Genomic DNA, 17,423 nt, shown 5'->3' on the forward strand with positions numbered 1-17,423 from the left:
GATAAGAGCACCATCGCGGTGATTTCAACGCGTGGCGGCAAGTGTTCAAATTACAGGGTGTCCTAAAAGTTAATCATTGGCGAGAGTTTAACGAGTATTGTCCATGTTGCAGGAATTCAATCTGTCATTACGTAATATTGTTATATCGAGTACCCAAATTATTTTACAACAAGATACAGGGTGTCTAAAAAATTAGATCAATTGTTTTCACATTATTCGAAATTCGATATTGATATTTTTCATTGTTTCTCGGAGGTACGCGTTTCGATCGAACACGTTGAAAACTTTTCTAAAATAATTACCTGTCCCCGCGTGAGATTAACACCGTTAAGTATAATAAGTGTTTGCCAAAGTGGAACTAAACGTTGCATTCCATCGGTTGATATCGAGAGGAGCATACTTATGCGTGTGTCGCAAAAAAAAAGGAACGTTAGATCGCGATGGAAATTTCCAGGAAAATGCGAATACGTTGAGTCTCGTCGGTTCGCGGCTCGATGGTCGCTCCAATTGCACAACCGTGCGTTGCATTTCGTTAGCCGCCTCGAAGAGCCTTATTATACATTAATGACGCACTCGACGACAGACCGCTACAAAAATTGCCTCGAGAAAATATTAGGTTGCTGTATAAATTCAATCCGCCGCGTCGTTCGTATAAATCGTCGGTGTTATCGCTTCTGAGTGACTGTCGATATAAACGGTGACTCCAGATCTTGAAAAAAGCAGGAACGGGATATTTTTCGTCGATTCTTCGGAAATGTTTTTCATTCGAAAGTTGTGATAAAAGGATCACTATTATTATTAAAAAAAAAATATTTTAATGAACATTTTAATGGACCACTATTACAAAAATACAAAAAGAAACGACACGTATTTTATCGAACCCCTGTAACCGAACCAAAAATATCACGTATTTTACAAATGGTTAGATTCATTTTGCGACTTGTTACGTATACGGAGTAAAAACGTCGCGTATTTTACAAATCGATTTTCACTTGTTACGTCTCGTAAAATTTTTTTCCCCACCATGAGATTTTTTTACTTTACTTTCCAGATAATAATGCCATGTAAGTTAAATTTTGAAATTCCACCTTTTCATTCTCTTTCTCAAATACCTCTCTCTTTTTCATAGCGATAATATTCTATTTCGATAAAGATTCCTGGTGACCTTAAATCTGTCACATTGTCGCACGGAAACATTTGCAAAATTACAATCGCACAATTCCATGGACCCAATTATCGCGAGAAACGTCTATTTAATAGAAAAAAAAAGGAAACGTAAAAATGGATCCTCGTTTTTCTTTCCCCCGTTACGCTTCGAATACGGTCACATCAACGCGAAACTACTCGACTCGGTCGCTCTAATCGTTCAGTCTCGATGCCTTTGGAAAATAATTGCAGTTTGCGCGCCAAGATTAATGTATGATAATAGGCAAGGGTAATAGACGGTTCGACCGCGCCTTCGAATTTGCATTTTGAATACTATTTAATATTTAAAATTCAAGATAGAGGAGGCGATCCCGTGCGCTCGCGCAAACGGCTCCCCTACACCCCCTCCCCTCACCTTAATGCGCGATTATATCGTTGAATTCAGGCATCATTGCGCGGAATCCGGCCCCGATTAATTGATACAATTACTATGATAAAATGTTTAGTGGCCGGGGGGACGAGGAGCGACGTGATTCGCGACTCGGTCGATCCACGGTTTTCCATTCGCCACGGCGGCCATTATTCCGGAAATTACGCGGTATTTTCTGACATTAATCTGCCGTGAGCTCTTCGATCCACTGTAAAGGATTTTCGAGCTCGAGGTCCGCCCCGAGATCCGTCCGTGACATTATTGATTTACGTCGCGTAGCTCGCCCCATCGAAATAATATATCCGCGTATACTTAGTCGCGCGTATCTGATTATATTACGGTGATTAATAGCACGGGCCGTCGAAACGATAACGTTTCAATTCAATTTATGATCGACCATACATTAGTCCCCGCCGGTTAATACGTTGCGATACATCATGCCCGGTGGACGCCTCGCGCGCAGGTTCTCGTTCAGGTTGCACAGCCTAAAACGTTCGCGAAATTTTTCCCGCCTCGTGGCGATTGTACATTCCACGTCAATGGTGAACGTGTAACGTTGGGTACCGGGTTGCACAATTTTTCCGGGGGAAATTATACCCTTCGAGTGCACGAGAATTGAGAATTATTATGTGCGAAGAAATTTTTGAAATACATGAGATTTGTAAGAGTTTTCGTAGACTTGAGTTCCTCGAGAAATAAATAATTGGAAAATTTCTCGAAAGAAAATATTAAATTTGAAATAATTTCGAAAAGAAATGAGATTTGTGGAAGAATTTTTTCTTGGTAAGTTTCTTGAGAAGTAATTGTGAAACTTCGCGAGAAGTTCTTGATATCGAGAGATTATTAATATCGAGTTTGTTTTATCAAGCGATCGCAATGAAATGCCACACGATGTGGATGTACAACGTTAGAAAGAAATTGAGAAATTTTAAAGACACCGCGCGCCGTGAGTGTGTAACGTTAGAAACAAATTGAAAACTTTCAAAGATTAATATTACGTCTCCATTACGAAGTGGTCACGGTGGAATTCCGCACACCGTGAGTACGTAACGTTACAAACAAATTGAGAAATTTCAAAGATTAATATTAAGTCTCCATTACGAAGTGGTCACGGTGGAATTCCATGCACCGTGAGTACGTAACGTTGAAAACAAATTGAGAAATTCCAAAGACCAATATTAAGTCTTTATTACGAAGTACTCACGATGAAGACCCTACACTCGCAATATATTACAATCGAAGAATACCCAAGATCGATATCTTGAAATATCGAATACAATTATTGATCTTAATAATCAAATTATTACAATAATAATTATTGTAAAACAATATATGTCTGCCAAGTATTTACTTCAGCCAGGTCTCAAAATTTTATCCAAATTTTACTTCCAAACCATACCTCTAGAAACTCTATAACAAACTGTACCGTTCAAAGTACATTGTCACACGTGGGAATCCATATGGATGGAAACCATCGATTCCAATCTTATTTTTAAACTACACGTTCCTAGAAACTCGGTAACAAACATACCGATCCAACATCGATTCAAATTTTGTTTTTAGACTACACACTTCTAGAAGCTCTGTAACAAAGTATCAACCGTTCAATGTACATTGTCACACGTGCGAATCAATATCGAGGTAAACGTAGAGTACCAACGAGATGGATCACCACGCATCGAAATCACCAAACCGCTAATCAAATATTTCAATTTCCACGGACGAGCAGCGGCACGTCCTGTGTAATTCAATTCGAGCACCGGTCGATAAACAGCACCGTGGTCCAGGTTATCCGTGCTCGTGGCGGCATGAATATTCTCCTAGGAGAGCATAAGTGCTCTGGATTCTGGTCTGGTTCTCTCTCCGGTCGCCGCGGTCCCAGAGCCGGCTCCGAGCATCGGAAACCAGTTCGAAGTCAGCGAAGCATTATGATCCCGAATACACATCCGTGGCCCGTTAACTAATCTCCCTATGGCGACCTTCCATTAGCTCGATTCCACGGCCGATACATCATCGCGAACGCCGCGTTTCTCTCCTCTCCTCTTCCATCGGGTTCGTTCCACCCGACGAGCGGGGTTCGTTGGGCCAGGGGGGGTGAGGTAGTTGGGCGTAGCTCACCACGACGATCCACGACTCGCGTTGACGCGGAAGAATAATACCTTGTTTACGACCAACGAGAAACACAATGAGAACGGGACCAACGGTCGTTAGGGAAATTAGTAATTGGTTCTACGGATGGTTATGAAATTTATTGAATTAAACGAGTATCGGGGGTTAAATAACTAAATTGAGATTTCAAACGGGCCTCTAATAATCTCAATCGTTGATTGTGTTTGCCTATGGACTAATTCAGAACACCTATAAAGATCTATTAACCGTAATATAAATAAAATTTTGGTACAAGTATAATTAAATAATAAAAACTTGTACGTGAATTAGTAATATATACTTAATATAATTAATTTTTTAAAAGATAGAAAAAATTAATTAGATATTTTTATTAAAAGTATCTTAAATTAAAAATTGTTATTAAAAATATCTAATTAATGCAATTGGCGGGATATGTTTTTAATTTTGTTGAAAATGAAAACTTAGACCATTAATTTGATATTTTTTTTATTCATTAAAATTTGTGACCGTGGAAATCGACGGATATCGATAGTCGAACGGTTGGTGGAAACGTTGAATACACGTTCAACGTATCTCACGAGTCGGCGTGAAATTATTGGAAATTGCGCGGCGCGAAAAATTTGTAACGTGTATACCGGTAACCCTTGCGGAGCACGTTTAATTGGTTCCGTGTTATGGGAAACCGTAATGTACGGTACGATGCTTGCGCGATTAAATTTGCATGGATAACTGGTAAGATAAGACTTGGAGCGCCGCGAGTTTTCTAAATCTATTATGTGTATAGGGAAATAGATAATTGTTCGTCGATTATTAAATTTACATCAAGAGGACGAGATAAGACTTCGAGCTACGTGATGTTTCTTTTTTTCACATCTGTAGAAGAATGTATATATTACGCGCATTGAAAAATAAATAATTGTTCGTCGATTATTAAATTTGCATCGCGAGGCAAGATAAGATTTTCAATTTTCCTAGTTGAACAAAATCTATGTTGTATCTAAAGAAGAGGAAATAATTCTTCGTCAATTTCCAAGAGAACATTTCCATTAAAAAATTCTTAAGGTATTTTGATCCAACTGAATATTATAAACGATATACTGTTATTTTAGTAATAACCTACAGGAATACTATTTCAAAGCACTCGATCCCAAAAATAAAAGTTCCTCTACAAACAGGAACCATTTCCCAAAAGAATAATCACAGTAAAGTTCGTACAGTATTGATATAGATATTACTTATACCCTTTAAAGGATTCCGATGTTCTCGCGACGTTCAGACACCGACCACGATGTTCCCGATCTTTGATGAAAAAGAACCCAATCGTCCGAGAGTTCGACGCTGAGAGCGAAGCGGAAAAGGGGTGCGCTCCCGCGGAGATCACGATCGACCCTCGCCCGCGGTCAGCTTCCGCCGTTCGACAAATCATTCCTCGTTAACACTGGTCCCCTCCTTCTCCTCCTCCCCTCCACTTTTTCTTTCGTCCAGGGACGCAACAGAAAAAGTATCAATTTGCAGTATATCTGGTGGTGCGTACGGACCGGTTAACGGTTCCTTCCCTCCCGCGTGTTCCTCAAGTTGTCCCCCTTCTTCTCTCTCTTCGTGGACCGATTATCGAGCGTTCCTCATCTTCGATCCCTCCGCGTCTTCCGCTTCCCGCCACGGGAGCATCTGATACGCGTTATCGTGTCGGTTGTGCCTGGTCTCGCGGTGGCCTCCATCGCTTGTTAAACGTTCAGGATCGCTTATCATACGGCTAATAATTTATTGTCACGTTCGACACGCGATCCCCTTATCCGCCGGCTGTTACGGTTCAAAGACACCGAGAGGGAGACATTCTCGTGTGTTCCGCCATTTTTCTCGAACGTTTCTTCTTCAATGTGTTCGCAATGTTCAGGGTGGACAGTACTCGTCAAACGGAGTGGAAAACTTCTAATAAACATCGATCAGGAAACTAACATTTACAGAATTATGGAACGTTTTTTAAATAATTACTTTTATCTGTCTTTTATAGGAGTATCTATCAAATCGTCTTTGTTTATTTCCTAATTACTCGTTTGTTCAGCACCGTGGTGTATCGTGTGAAATTAAAAGAATCTTCATCGTTCGGTAGCTACCTGTACACATGGTACCACGATCTCATTACAAGATCGATAATATTTTACCGTATGAGATCTATAAAATGGTCTTTGTTCGTCTACAATATCCATAGAGTTGTCTTCGTTGCGAATCACTTGTACGTTCATTGTCGGTACCACGTTCCATCGTATAAGATCCACCAAATCGTCTCTATTCGTTCCCAGGTATACACACGGTGTCCCGTGCACACCGACTCCCACTTGACAAGATTCCTCCCGAAGCCGGAACTTTTACACGGCGCGGATAAAGCGTTAACTCTCCGACGGACACGTTCATCGGTTTCCGCGATCACGGACAAGCCTTTCGGCCACGGAAAGCGTCCATTTTGTCACGTCGTCGGCGTGTCTTCGCGATCAGAGAGGAATCTCACCGCGTGGACAAATCGTTCGTCGTTACGACGATTTTTTCCCCGCCTTTGGTCGAAGGTTGGAAAAGGTGAAACATGGAAAAAAGGAAAAAAAAAGAAAAGAAGAAAAACCTCATCGAAAGATACGAATTTCTACGGTTCGTAACGGTCCGTGTTCCCGCGCGTAGATTTATCCTCGGTGGGTCTCGTACGCGTCTTCTTTTCCTCGTCGAGGTGATAACCAACTCCGTGAATCCTCGGGTAAGCCGAGACGCGTAGGTACACCTAAACGATCATTCTCATCCTCTCCTCGTGCGTGCGCGGCGCGCGTGAAAGGCGCGCCGAGGACGCGCAGGGGAGCGAGACGTCGCGTCGCGTCGCGCCAGGCAAATGGCGTCTGGATGCTCGTGAGGCCCCACTCCGGACCCCCCCACCACCAAGTAGGACCCACCAAACGATAATATTAACGCGATTACCGACGGAGACGAGGTAATTAGCGCGACGTTATCGGTCGACGCGCGTGGTTTTTCCGCGACTGTGTATTTCCTCTCGTCGTCGTACCCCCAACCCCCCTCTCCCTCGCCTACTCCCCCACTCTTGTCTCGAGTTGAGAGATTTCAGGTGTACGGCGATCCGGAGATATGGTAATTCGTTACGAGCGATTCGTTGCGCGATAGCGTAACGAACGACCACGGAGAGACACGATGTGATTTTCGGGTGAATTTGCAATATGAAGGGGGGAGGGAGTGAAGAGGAGGAGGGAATTTCTTTTTCCATCGCCTCTCTCGCGATTCTCGTGTTTCTTTTTCTCGGGTTTCGTGGTTCGACCGGACCCCCGTATAATACGGGCGTTTCGACGGTCGTAGGCGACGAGGACACGGAATTCCACCGGGCCCCGAGAATTTTTAGCGCCGCCGCGTCGTTTGTCCGCGGGCCCCGACAAAAACCGCGGACCGTCGAGGCTGATGTATCTCCGCCGCGGATGCCATGGAACTTCTGCCGGGATTCGGTGGAACGATAATATTCAGATTGGCGGGGAATGTTCGAAATTAAAAATGGCGCCCGGAGATGATGGTAATCGATGTTCGGCCTTTGGGCCTTCCGACGGATGTGAATGGGGGACTTTTTGGTATCGAGGTACTGTGTTTTCTTATTGGTATCGACGGTTTGGATTTTTCTATTGTTTAGAGGTTCTGGTAGAGTTCGATGGAACAATAACATTCAGAATTTTTGAAATTAAAAATGGCGGGCAGAGATGGTAATCGAATTTTGGGCCTTTCGGTGGATGAGGGCTTTATGGGGGATCCTTTGGTATCGAAGTACTCTGTTTTCCTATTAGGATCGGAGCATTCTATTTTAAATTATTACTCATTGTGTTAACTATAACTTATTAGATATCGAATTAACTGTAACTTATTAGTTGTCAACTTATCAGTCATTAAGTTGACTATAACTTATTACTTGTCAACTTATTAGTTACCTATAACTCATCGATTCTTCAGTTAATCATAACTCATCAGTTCTTTAGTTAACCATAACTCATTAGTTATTAAGTTAATCATAACTCATTAGTTATTAAGCTAACCATAACTCATTGCTTATCAAGTTAACCATTAGTTATTAAGTTTAGTTTCTAGTTATTAGTTATTAACTCATTAGTCATTAAGTTACCCATAACTCTTTAGTTACTAAGATAACCATAACTCATTAGTTACTAAGATAACCATAACTCATTAGTTATTAAGTTACCTATCACTTATTAGTTGTCAACTGAGTCATCTATAACTTATCACTCGTCAACTGAATCACCTGTAACTTATTACTCGTCAGCTGAGCCACCTACAACTTATTAGTCACCAACCGAGTCATCCACAACTCATTAGTTACTAACTCAACTACAACTCGTTAGCCATTACTCCGTGCCGGAATTTTCCCGTGGATTCTCTTTTCCCTTCGGTGCTCGAAAATTTCATCGAATCAATTCCGTCGAACGAATCTCAGACCTCCACCCGGCCGACTAATAACCCCTCGCGTTAATTTTCCCGCGTATTCTCAGGGAAGATCGTCGCGTTGTTCGCGAAGAATGGCCGTGGCGATGAAACGTTCGTACGCCCGGCGACGAACAGAGGTGAAAAGGAACGCCTCGCAGCAAGTAGCGAGTGCTCGACAATACTCGACGGGAGTGCTTTTACCTCGCGGCTCTTTTAGCCCCCTTACGTGCCATTCAGCGAAAACGCCGCGGCATTATTGGCATTGTCGCGGCGTGGCGAACGAGCGAAGAAAGAAAAAAAATAAGAAAAAAGAAAACTCGAGGCAACCCCGTGGCTCGAGTCTCTCTCAGTGGGTTAACGATCGTGTTATTAGCGCAAATCAAATTGGCGACTGTCTCACGGGCGCAACGAACAAAGAGACTACAAGGGAGAAAGAGAAAGAGAAAGAGAGAGAGGGAGAGAGAGAGAAAGAGTGAAAGGGGCGAGGCAAGTCCAATTTACCAGTGGCACGCAAAACGACGCGTTAATTTGCATATCGGAATCGAACGCACCGCCCCGAGTAAAAATTACTTTAATTTCTATCCGCGTCTGGGGCACGTGATATCCACCAATGGGAAGGTTCACTTCAACCTATTATTCGTCGTACGTTTGTATCGCGAGATTGAGAGTGTTTGTTATTTTATTTATTATTCGGTAAGTCACTTTGGCTTTCTCCGGGTGAACGGTGTGTAAATATTTTTGAAATTTACGCAAGATCGAAGATTTTAATTTTAGGATAAAAGTTGTGAAAGTGTGAATAATTTTTCCACTCTCCATGCGAAACACCATCGGTAAGAAAATTGTTTCCGTACCATTGGACACCAGCACTGTGTCTAAATAAACCATGTACACGTTTAGATATTAAGTGTCCAATAACGAAAAGTTTCGAAAAACGTACGGTATTGTGTCTCGAAGGAACATTTGGTTTTCTATTATTATTTTTCAACCTTTTCGCGTCTCAGAACGTTGTATCGTCACGTGACGAATCGGACCTCCTAGCGATTCATCGCGTGACGCGAATGGATCTCGAATGTTTCGACCAAACCGATCCTTTGTCATTACGATGTGTTCCTGTCGTGTCATTCACCGGAACGAGTACCTTGACAACATAAATAAGGATATCCGTTAATCCCTCGTCATTATCCATTCGCGTGATTCCCTTCTCACAGAAACGGAGTCTTCGGTGTACGATGGGGGACATCAGGTACAGGTACCAGCAGTCGACACCAGACAGAGGGATGACACTGAGAACGCTATCTGTGATCCTGCTTCGTTGTTTCGGAACAATTACAACACACATAACGATGAATGTTCGTGGCGAAGAAGGTGAGTGTTTTAAATTTCACAATTTTTTTTAAAACTATTTTTTTTCGCTGTGCATTCAACATTTTGTCACTGTTTCAAATTTTACTATTTTGTCAAAGTATCCATTTTTCTGTGCTTCCAATATTTTAGCGTCATTATTATTGTAAAGACACTGAGATACCAGTGTACAGAAAATATACTGGTACCTAAAAGTTTGGAGCATTTTCGATTTTTACAGGAACAGGATTCTTTTACGTAGACGTAGCCATTTTGTTGAAAATTGTTTACTATGGTTTTAAAGTGACTGTACATACTTAGGTTCGTTATAGGATTCAAATTGCACGTCCTAAATGTTCGTTTTACGAACTATTTTTGCAATTACAAAACGTACTAGAGTTCTCCAAGAGCCTTTCAGAAAAATTACCCTAATTAAATCCCTCCGCATTCGATAACACATGGTCTCTCGAAACGATAAAACAACCACTTGTCAGGTGGTTTAAAAAATTCACAATCGTTCCAGAAGCATCTCCAAATCCGTTAGATATCCACAGAACAGAAATTTTAGCCACAACGCAAACCCATTCGATAGATCCCATAGCCACATTCGATGATCGTTTTCGCGTGGAAACGGTACCCGAAGACCGGTACATTAAATCGCGTGTCACGCGAATCGCGCGAGCGTTTTACCTATTACCGAACGAACGTAACGAAGCGGTCGGCGCTCTTCCGTTTTGTTTCCACGATAATACTGAAAACTGGTTTGCCGGTTTTCACGGGCTCACGCGGCGGTAGGCTTTGCATAACCGTGGCCGCCGCTCATTGTAATATTTCCGCCGTTTTATCCAGTAGTTGAACGCGGTTAATTAGCACGCTGTAAAACAGCCGGCGATACAATTTATACATCTGCCTATTTATTACTATTATTATCGCCGTGGCTGATAAACAAGTTGCCAGTTCGCGTCGTGAAAGACCCGCGGAACTATCCGCCCGCTGCGTTAATTACCGTGTCTTCTCTTTGCCGGCGTTGGCTTCGCGGTGCAACGATCTCGAGGGAACGATAACGCGGGTCTAGATCTGATTGCGAATCTTCGATTCCAGTTCGAGGGCCGATTATCGGTAGCTCCGAGCGGGTAGTCGCTGCTGCTTGGAAAGTTTCACATTTTTCGCGCCACCGCAATTTACGCGTCTAGTTCCACGGTACGATTTAGAGGAGATTAGAACATTCAGGGAGCAGCACGGTTGGTGTGGTTACCTCGATCTTTGTAAATTCTTGCGTTTCAGAGTTCCGCTGCACCTCGAAGGCGCGTATGTTAAGGTGGGGTTGTTGGGTGTAAAATGGTTAGAATTGGTACGAAAGTCGAAGCAGTGTTCGGTTACTTCGAGTCGAACTTGAGTTTGCAAGTTGCATTTGTTCTGATGTTTCTAAGTTTCTGCGTTTCGGAGTTCTGGTGTAGCTTGAGGCATGTCGGTTGCGTCGGTTGCGTCGGTTCGGAAGGTTGTAGGTTAGAATCTGTTCCAAAATTGGAGCAATATTGGGTTGATAGATTCTTGGGGAAATTAGAGTCAATTATCTCGAGTTGCAATTGTTCCGATCTCGTTAAATTGTTGCTTTTTTAGTGTTTTAGCGCAACTTGAAAGTGGTCTAGGAATGTATTGTATACGTTTTGTGGAAGAAATAGATTCTTATGGAAATTAATTTATATTGTTAAAATATATAAGAATATAAATAATATATGTTCTTTATTCTTCTTCTTATATTTCGATGGTTGACATTGGCAAGATCACGTGTATTATATTTAAAGAATGAAAAACTAAGAAAATATCCGTGAAAATGAGGAAATACTGTCGGGTCGCATCGGTCCGCAAGTTGCAGTCGCTACGCTCGTAGAGTGAACTTTATATTTCGTTAGCTGTCGTTAAGAAAACATATGTATCGTTTAATCAGGGAAATTTCCGCGCACTTCTGTAACCTATTGTCATTCGAAACGCAAAACCAACCATTTCTTCAGACAATTTCAGGATGAGGGCATTTGTACAAAAACGGTGAATTACTATGGAAATTTCCGAGAAAATGCGAACATGTGAGCGGGTTATATAGATCCACGAGTGGAAATCGCTTCGGACGTAATACCAACATCAATATTTCGATGTTTGACAGAAAAAAAATCATAATGATTTATCGCAAGAATAATTGATTACAGAGGAAACTTCTGAGAAAATGCAAATATATAGCGCGGTCATGGTCGCGTCGAAACCTAACACCAATATTGTATTCCTTCTTGAGAATATGTTTGTAATTATTGTGCTTGATTATACTCGACGATATTCCAGGTACTCGAATTAACGAAAACACCAGATATATAAACGTTTCGATTTTTCTGGACAATTTTTTATGATCATCTGTTTCCTCGTTTAATGTTTACATATTATTTGAAAGAGTAATTATTTTAATGTAAATTGTACAATTAATTCAGCCCAGGGACTTCTCAATTTTCACTTACTCCAATTCTAAATTTTACACTACATTTCAATAATTGGTTCTGAAAACGTCATATTCACGTCACAAAATTGCAGTTTATCACATTCGTATAACAAAACCGTCAAGTTATTTCGAAAAATACGAGAAACTACGAAAATATTTCCAGTCACATCGCTCCGCAATTTTCAATCGCTCCAATTGTAAACTTTACATTGCATTTCGATAGTTGACAATGAAAACGACATATTTACATCACAAAATTACAGTTTCTCAGATTTACGTCACAGCAGCGTCAAATTATTGCAAAAAATTAAAAAAAAAAAAACGAAAATATCACCGGTCACATCGGTCCGCAACTCCTCGGTATAGATAGACAAGTTGAAAAATATTTTCTCCTCTATGATCCTTGCATCTTTTTATTAAATTTACACGCTTCGACGTTTCGAGAAACAATCCCTCGCAAAATAAGTTTCAATCGCCATTAAATTCCCACCGCATAAGTTCTAATTACCGTATCGTTGAGATCTGTGCTTAAACCTGAAACTATTTCCGCGGATCCGCTCCACCCTTTCAGATCTCAACGAAATGGAACTTCTCGCAATCGGAGTGTTACTTCGCCCAGGAATTCAATTATCGCGATACACAGGCAGGGGAACGAAACAACCTAAAGATCCTATTATAAGATCGAGCGCGATCGATCGGTACGATCTCGCGTTATCGCGCCAGCTCGCCTGTTCCGTATGTTCCGCTGCGTACTGTCGCTAAATAACGCGTCGAGTTTCGATTCCCCTCCATTTTCTCGCGCAATTCGTGCACATCGGGTCTCTTGACCAGAGATCGATTAATCTTCGCGATACCGACGGAGAGTCCGCGCGTGGGTCAAACCGACCCGTATTCGTCCTGCGTTGCCCAAATATTTCCAACGAACGTTCTGTCGTTTAATCGTATTTCTCTTGACGTTTGTGGCAAGTCGTACCAAACGTATGATCGAGCAATGCGAGTCTCTCTGGGTCCGAAAAGACCCATGGCACGACAGGGAGCGTGTACAAATATTTGGATCGAAAATTCTATCGCGTTAGGGTATTATTCTTAATTCCAGCGAAAGATCGTACCGGTCAAGCAGTGTGAAGGTTTCTGCGGGTCAGGAGAGACCCAGCCGTGTTACGGTCAATCTCAACACGGTTTTATAGCTCCATTAAGCGTTCATGGGCATTACGAGACGGGCGTGCGTCTCCCGAGGGCAACGATTATCCGATGCTCCGGGGTTTCGTGATGCCGTCGATTGCCCTTTCGAGACTAATTGTCGATTAAACGGTGGCAGTTTGCAATCGTCCCCGCCCGAACCTGGCGGACCTTTTACCGGATTCGATCGACGTACGTGTTCCCGCACCAGAATCGCGAATTATTGTCCGTGCGAGTTTGCGTGCGCCCCGATACGCTCGTATGGGTGATCGCGCGCGCGTGTACGTGTCTTTTTTTCGGTGCCACGATGGAGCTTCAACGGACGTTTACCGTCTTGTGGGACCTCTGCGCGTTTACCTGCATACAGGGTGGCCCATTACCGCTCGTTAAAGTCTCCCGCGCGGCCGCGCCGGACCGCCGTTTTCCGTTCGATCGCGAATCGCTGGAAGTCTTTGCATTTTGCCGGGTACCCCGATTTAATCGCGGTGTTGAAAGTTTATCGACGCGCGTGCTGTCGTCGATCGTAAATCTCGAGGAAACGACGTCTGGATGCTTTTCGGTGGGAGACGGTTTCATTTCGTTGAACGCGCCGGTCTAAAATTGTCGAGTAATTGGGCAACGCTACTTTTTTTCAACGGGGGACGAACACGAGATTTTTTTTTACTGGAAAGTATTTCGAGCCTGGGGGAAAATTTGGGGGGAAGATTCAGTTTCGATCGTGAGCGTAGAATTGGGTCGAATAATTGGATAAGGTTTTTTTATTTGGTTGAGGAATACAGTTTTAGGAATAATCTCATGAATTTTATTAGCTTATTGGCTTATTGGCGTAGGTTTAAAATTGTCGAATAATTGGATAATGTTAGTTTCCATGGTGGGAATATAGTCTCGTGAATTTTTATCGAATTCTTTTGTTGGAATTTTACTTTAGAATTTGTTAAGAAATTGGAAGAGATACGGTTCCAGTGCTTGGGAGAGGAGTATAGGCCTAAAATGATCATTTACCGAGCAATATAATTGCATAATTGCCCCCTCTTGTATTTTGCTCGAGTATTCCCCAATTTCGGTGATAGACTAAAGAAAGTGCTGGATGAATACAATTTGACGAATCCTTATCGAAATCTACTCCAATACTTGCCAACAAACTAGAAAATATTAAATATCGAAGAAGTACCATTCGTGTAAAATCCTCAATCTATCCTACCATTTTGTCAAATCGATACAACCTTAAACATGATTAAACCCCCCTCAAATTAGATCAGTGAAGATGGAAAAAAATCCTCTGTTTATTTTCCAAGCGGTCGACGTATCCTAAAACTTCGAATTCCTCCAATGGAAGGTCGGATCGAATCGATTAGCATCTCGAAGAATATATCCGTTCTATTCAACCCTCCAGTGCGTTCTTTCGCGTTGAATTCAATTCCGCCAGGTGCGAGGACGCGCGAGGTATATTTAGACGACACCCTATAGAAAGAGAGAGCAACCTGCGGGTCTTCGTGGGCACAGGGATGGTCAAAGTGTCCGGCAGGCCAGACCGTCCACCAGGAGCGGTCACCCATTCCAAGGGTCATCCACTGGCTCTCCTCTCACTTAGCATAAAGGGGTAACTAGCAAATGCTCAATGCGCGTACTATAATGGAACGAGTGTCCCATGGACATAATTAGGCGCAACCCATGGGAAATTCAGACCCCATTTCAGGGCATTCCGTTTTGTACGGACTCTGCATAAGCCGGGGAAATAGCGAAGGGTCATCGTATGATCAGTGAGAAGACTTCGAAACGTTTCGGGCTTACGGCAAATCGCACGACGTCATGCACGTCTAGATCGAAACCCATTATCGATATTTACGAGCTATTTCGCAATGTGAAACTCTCTGGAATCGCGTCTCGTAGCGTTCGACACTTTGAGGGTACAGCGGGTTAAGAAATGTCCTACGTTTTTTATATATTTTTCAAACCACCGGGAAAAATTAAAGTAACTTCGTGCAAGTTGCACCGAGTGCGGTGAGACTGTTCGTGTTCCATCTTGTAATTGAATATTGTAATTGATATGTTTTCAGTTTTAGTTACTTTGTATCGTTTCACACGTTCGGCAACTGTGCCTCAAAGGGTCGAAAGCTGTTGTTACGTGAAATCGATGGAATTTTATCGAGGTCCACTTTTTGAGAATTCGTAACGATTCTTGAGTTCCAATTATCAAGGAACAATTGATTAAAGACTCGTCGGTTATTCGAAGCACGGTCGTTCGATTCTTCGACGTATTTCAAGTAATAATATCGGCTTCGTTTAACGTTCCAGGTATTTTGAATTCGGTTTACTGTAAGAGTAACTTTTTGTAAGAGTACCAGTTGGTTCTTGACAGATGGTTTTCAAAAATATTAATGTCGTTCGAAAGTGTTTCCTTGGAAATTTTCCAATTTTCAGACACGTAAGTGCTAATTTTTATTCAGTACACTTGAACTTTGCGACGCACGAATTTTTATTCAATACTCTTGCACCTCGTACAACACGAGTGTTCAACTTAATGAACTTGTATTTCGAAGTAATCGTAGTACTCGTAGTCGAAAAGTTCATCCCGTAACTTAAATATTCTCACTGTTGAATCGATCGATGGACGAATTAATTGTAGAGATTTATTTTAACGCACGCACGCGCGCGATAGAGAGAGGGAAAGAAAAAACAAAAAGAAATGGCGGCACGACGCATCGAATTGGAACGAAATAAAGTCGGTGTCGCGCGCGAAACGATAAATTAGCTGCGATTCGATTCACGCGGAGCCGGAAGTCAGGGACACTCGTCGCGCCTGTCGCTGATAATTCTTATTGGAGCGAATTCCAACTTTTTCATCGCGTCGATCGTTATCGTGGGAACGTGTTCGCGCTCGACTCCCAAATACCGCAAAAATGCTGGCGAGTTCAAGGGACGAATAACACGAATTCCGTTAAACACTCGAGTCCAATAAATAATACATGAACACCGGGGTGGAATTTCATCAGTGGAAACGAGCATCCCAGGATCGCTAGATTCCGCGAAGAGACGCGCGCGTCTCGCGTCGCGAGGTTGAAAACGCGGCTTCGCCGACGTACGCGCGAATCTACGATCGTTTCGCGATTTGTCCGTGTAATTCATGCCCGGAGCAACAACCATGATTGTACTCCCGAAGACGAAGACTAACCAGGCGAGAAACAGTAGCCAATTACCTGTAAAGACTACCAATTACCTCGAGTGCATCTAAGAATATTTTTTAAAGATTGATACTAAATATGAGAAAAGAAAAGTTTGGTTCACGATTTGTCCGTGCAATTTATACGCAGAGTAACAATATTGGTTATATTCCTGAAGATGAAGACTATCCAGAAAGGAAAGAAGAGCGATTTATCTTTAAGGAATAGTTTTTGAAGATCGATAGTGTACAGAACGTAAGAGAAGAAAAATCAGAGGAGAAAATAATCGTGTACACTCCTAACACCGTCTAGGTGTCTGTGGTATAAATCTCCGGCTGAACGTTTCTTCAACTTCCACGAGATTCGAGAGAAACGAGAACACGGATCTTCTATATACCTGTCACCGAGGGCAACTTCGCTCTGAGACACGGTTTTCCTTTATTTGCGCGAAATCGAGGGTCGTGGTCATGGAAAAACAGAAGTTTCGTCTACGCTCGAAAACAGGGTACACGAGACAGCGTGGACCGAAAAACGAGGGACAAGAGATACAGGAGTGTTTCGAGATACGAAACTTCTCCGCGAACCTTTCCACGATCCTGAGCGTCGTCGCGCCCATCAAAACACGCCGGAGAAACACGACGAAAGTGAAAGACAGGTGGAGAGAGAGAGAGAAAGAGAGAGAAAAAGAAAGGAAACTTTGGAACACGTTGTCGAATTTTATTAATCGTCGACCTTTCGTCTCGGGCAAGGTCTTGTGCTTTAATTACGCGCCGTAAAGGTCTCCGTGCGTATTTTCGTATTCCAGCTCGAAATAATGTTCTTAATAGCGGTTCGAGGCAGAGGTGTGCCAAACTGACGATTTATTTCTCGTGAAACTTTTAACGAATATTATGCAATTGGAAGCACGATCAACTGCAGCGAAACTGAGACACAGATAATGCTGTGGAAACGATGCTCTTAGAAATCATTTTCAAACAATGTTAAATCAACCTATTCTATTCGTATCGAGGAGTGAGTTACAAAGTTGCGATCTCTTATCGTGTAATTCATTACAAAAGCAATCGAGTTTCTAAGGTTC

General features: G+C 42.4%; 2 protein-coding genes across 9 annotated transcripts in view; one reads left to right on the plus strand and one right to left on the minus strand.

Moving 5' to 3' along the window:
• The window catches only part of Grh (grainy head), a 191,546-nt gene that overhangs the window by 79,103 nt on the left and 95,020 nt on the right, over positions 1-17,423 (minus strand). The window lies entirely within an intron of this gene.
• The window catches only part of LOC143146178 (uncharacterized), a 157,756-nt gene that overhangs the window by 66,581 nt on the left and 73,752 nt on the right, over positions 1-17,423 (plus strand). For 3 of the 7 annotated variants that reach the window (XR_012991846.1, XM_076310209.1, XM_076310213.1), the window contains one exon: positions 9,388-9,544. The exons of the other annotated variants lie outside the window; for them this stretch is intronic. Coding sequence is in view for 2 of the 3 variants with exons in the window: in XM_076310209.1 (XP_076166324.1) it covers positions 9,409-9,544 (136 nt within the window). In the remaining variant the exon portion in view is untranslated. The remainder of the gene's footprint in view (positions 1-9,387; positions 9,545-17,423) is intronic. 7 annotated transcript variants of the gene reach the window in all.

Source organism: Ptiloglossa arizonensis, chromosome 4 (genome assembly GCF_051014685.1).
Source record: "Ptiloglossa arizonensis isolate GNS036 chromosome 4, iyPtiAriz1_principal, whole genome shotgun sequence".
In the NCBI taxonomy this organism is placed as follows: domain Eukaryota; kingdom Metazoa; phylum Arthropoda; class Insecta; order Hymenoptera; family Colletidae; genus Ptiloglossa; species Ptiloglossa arizonensis.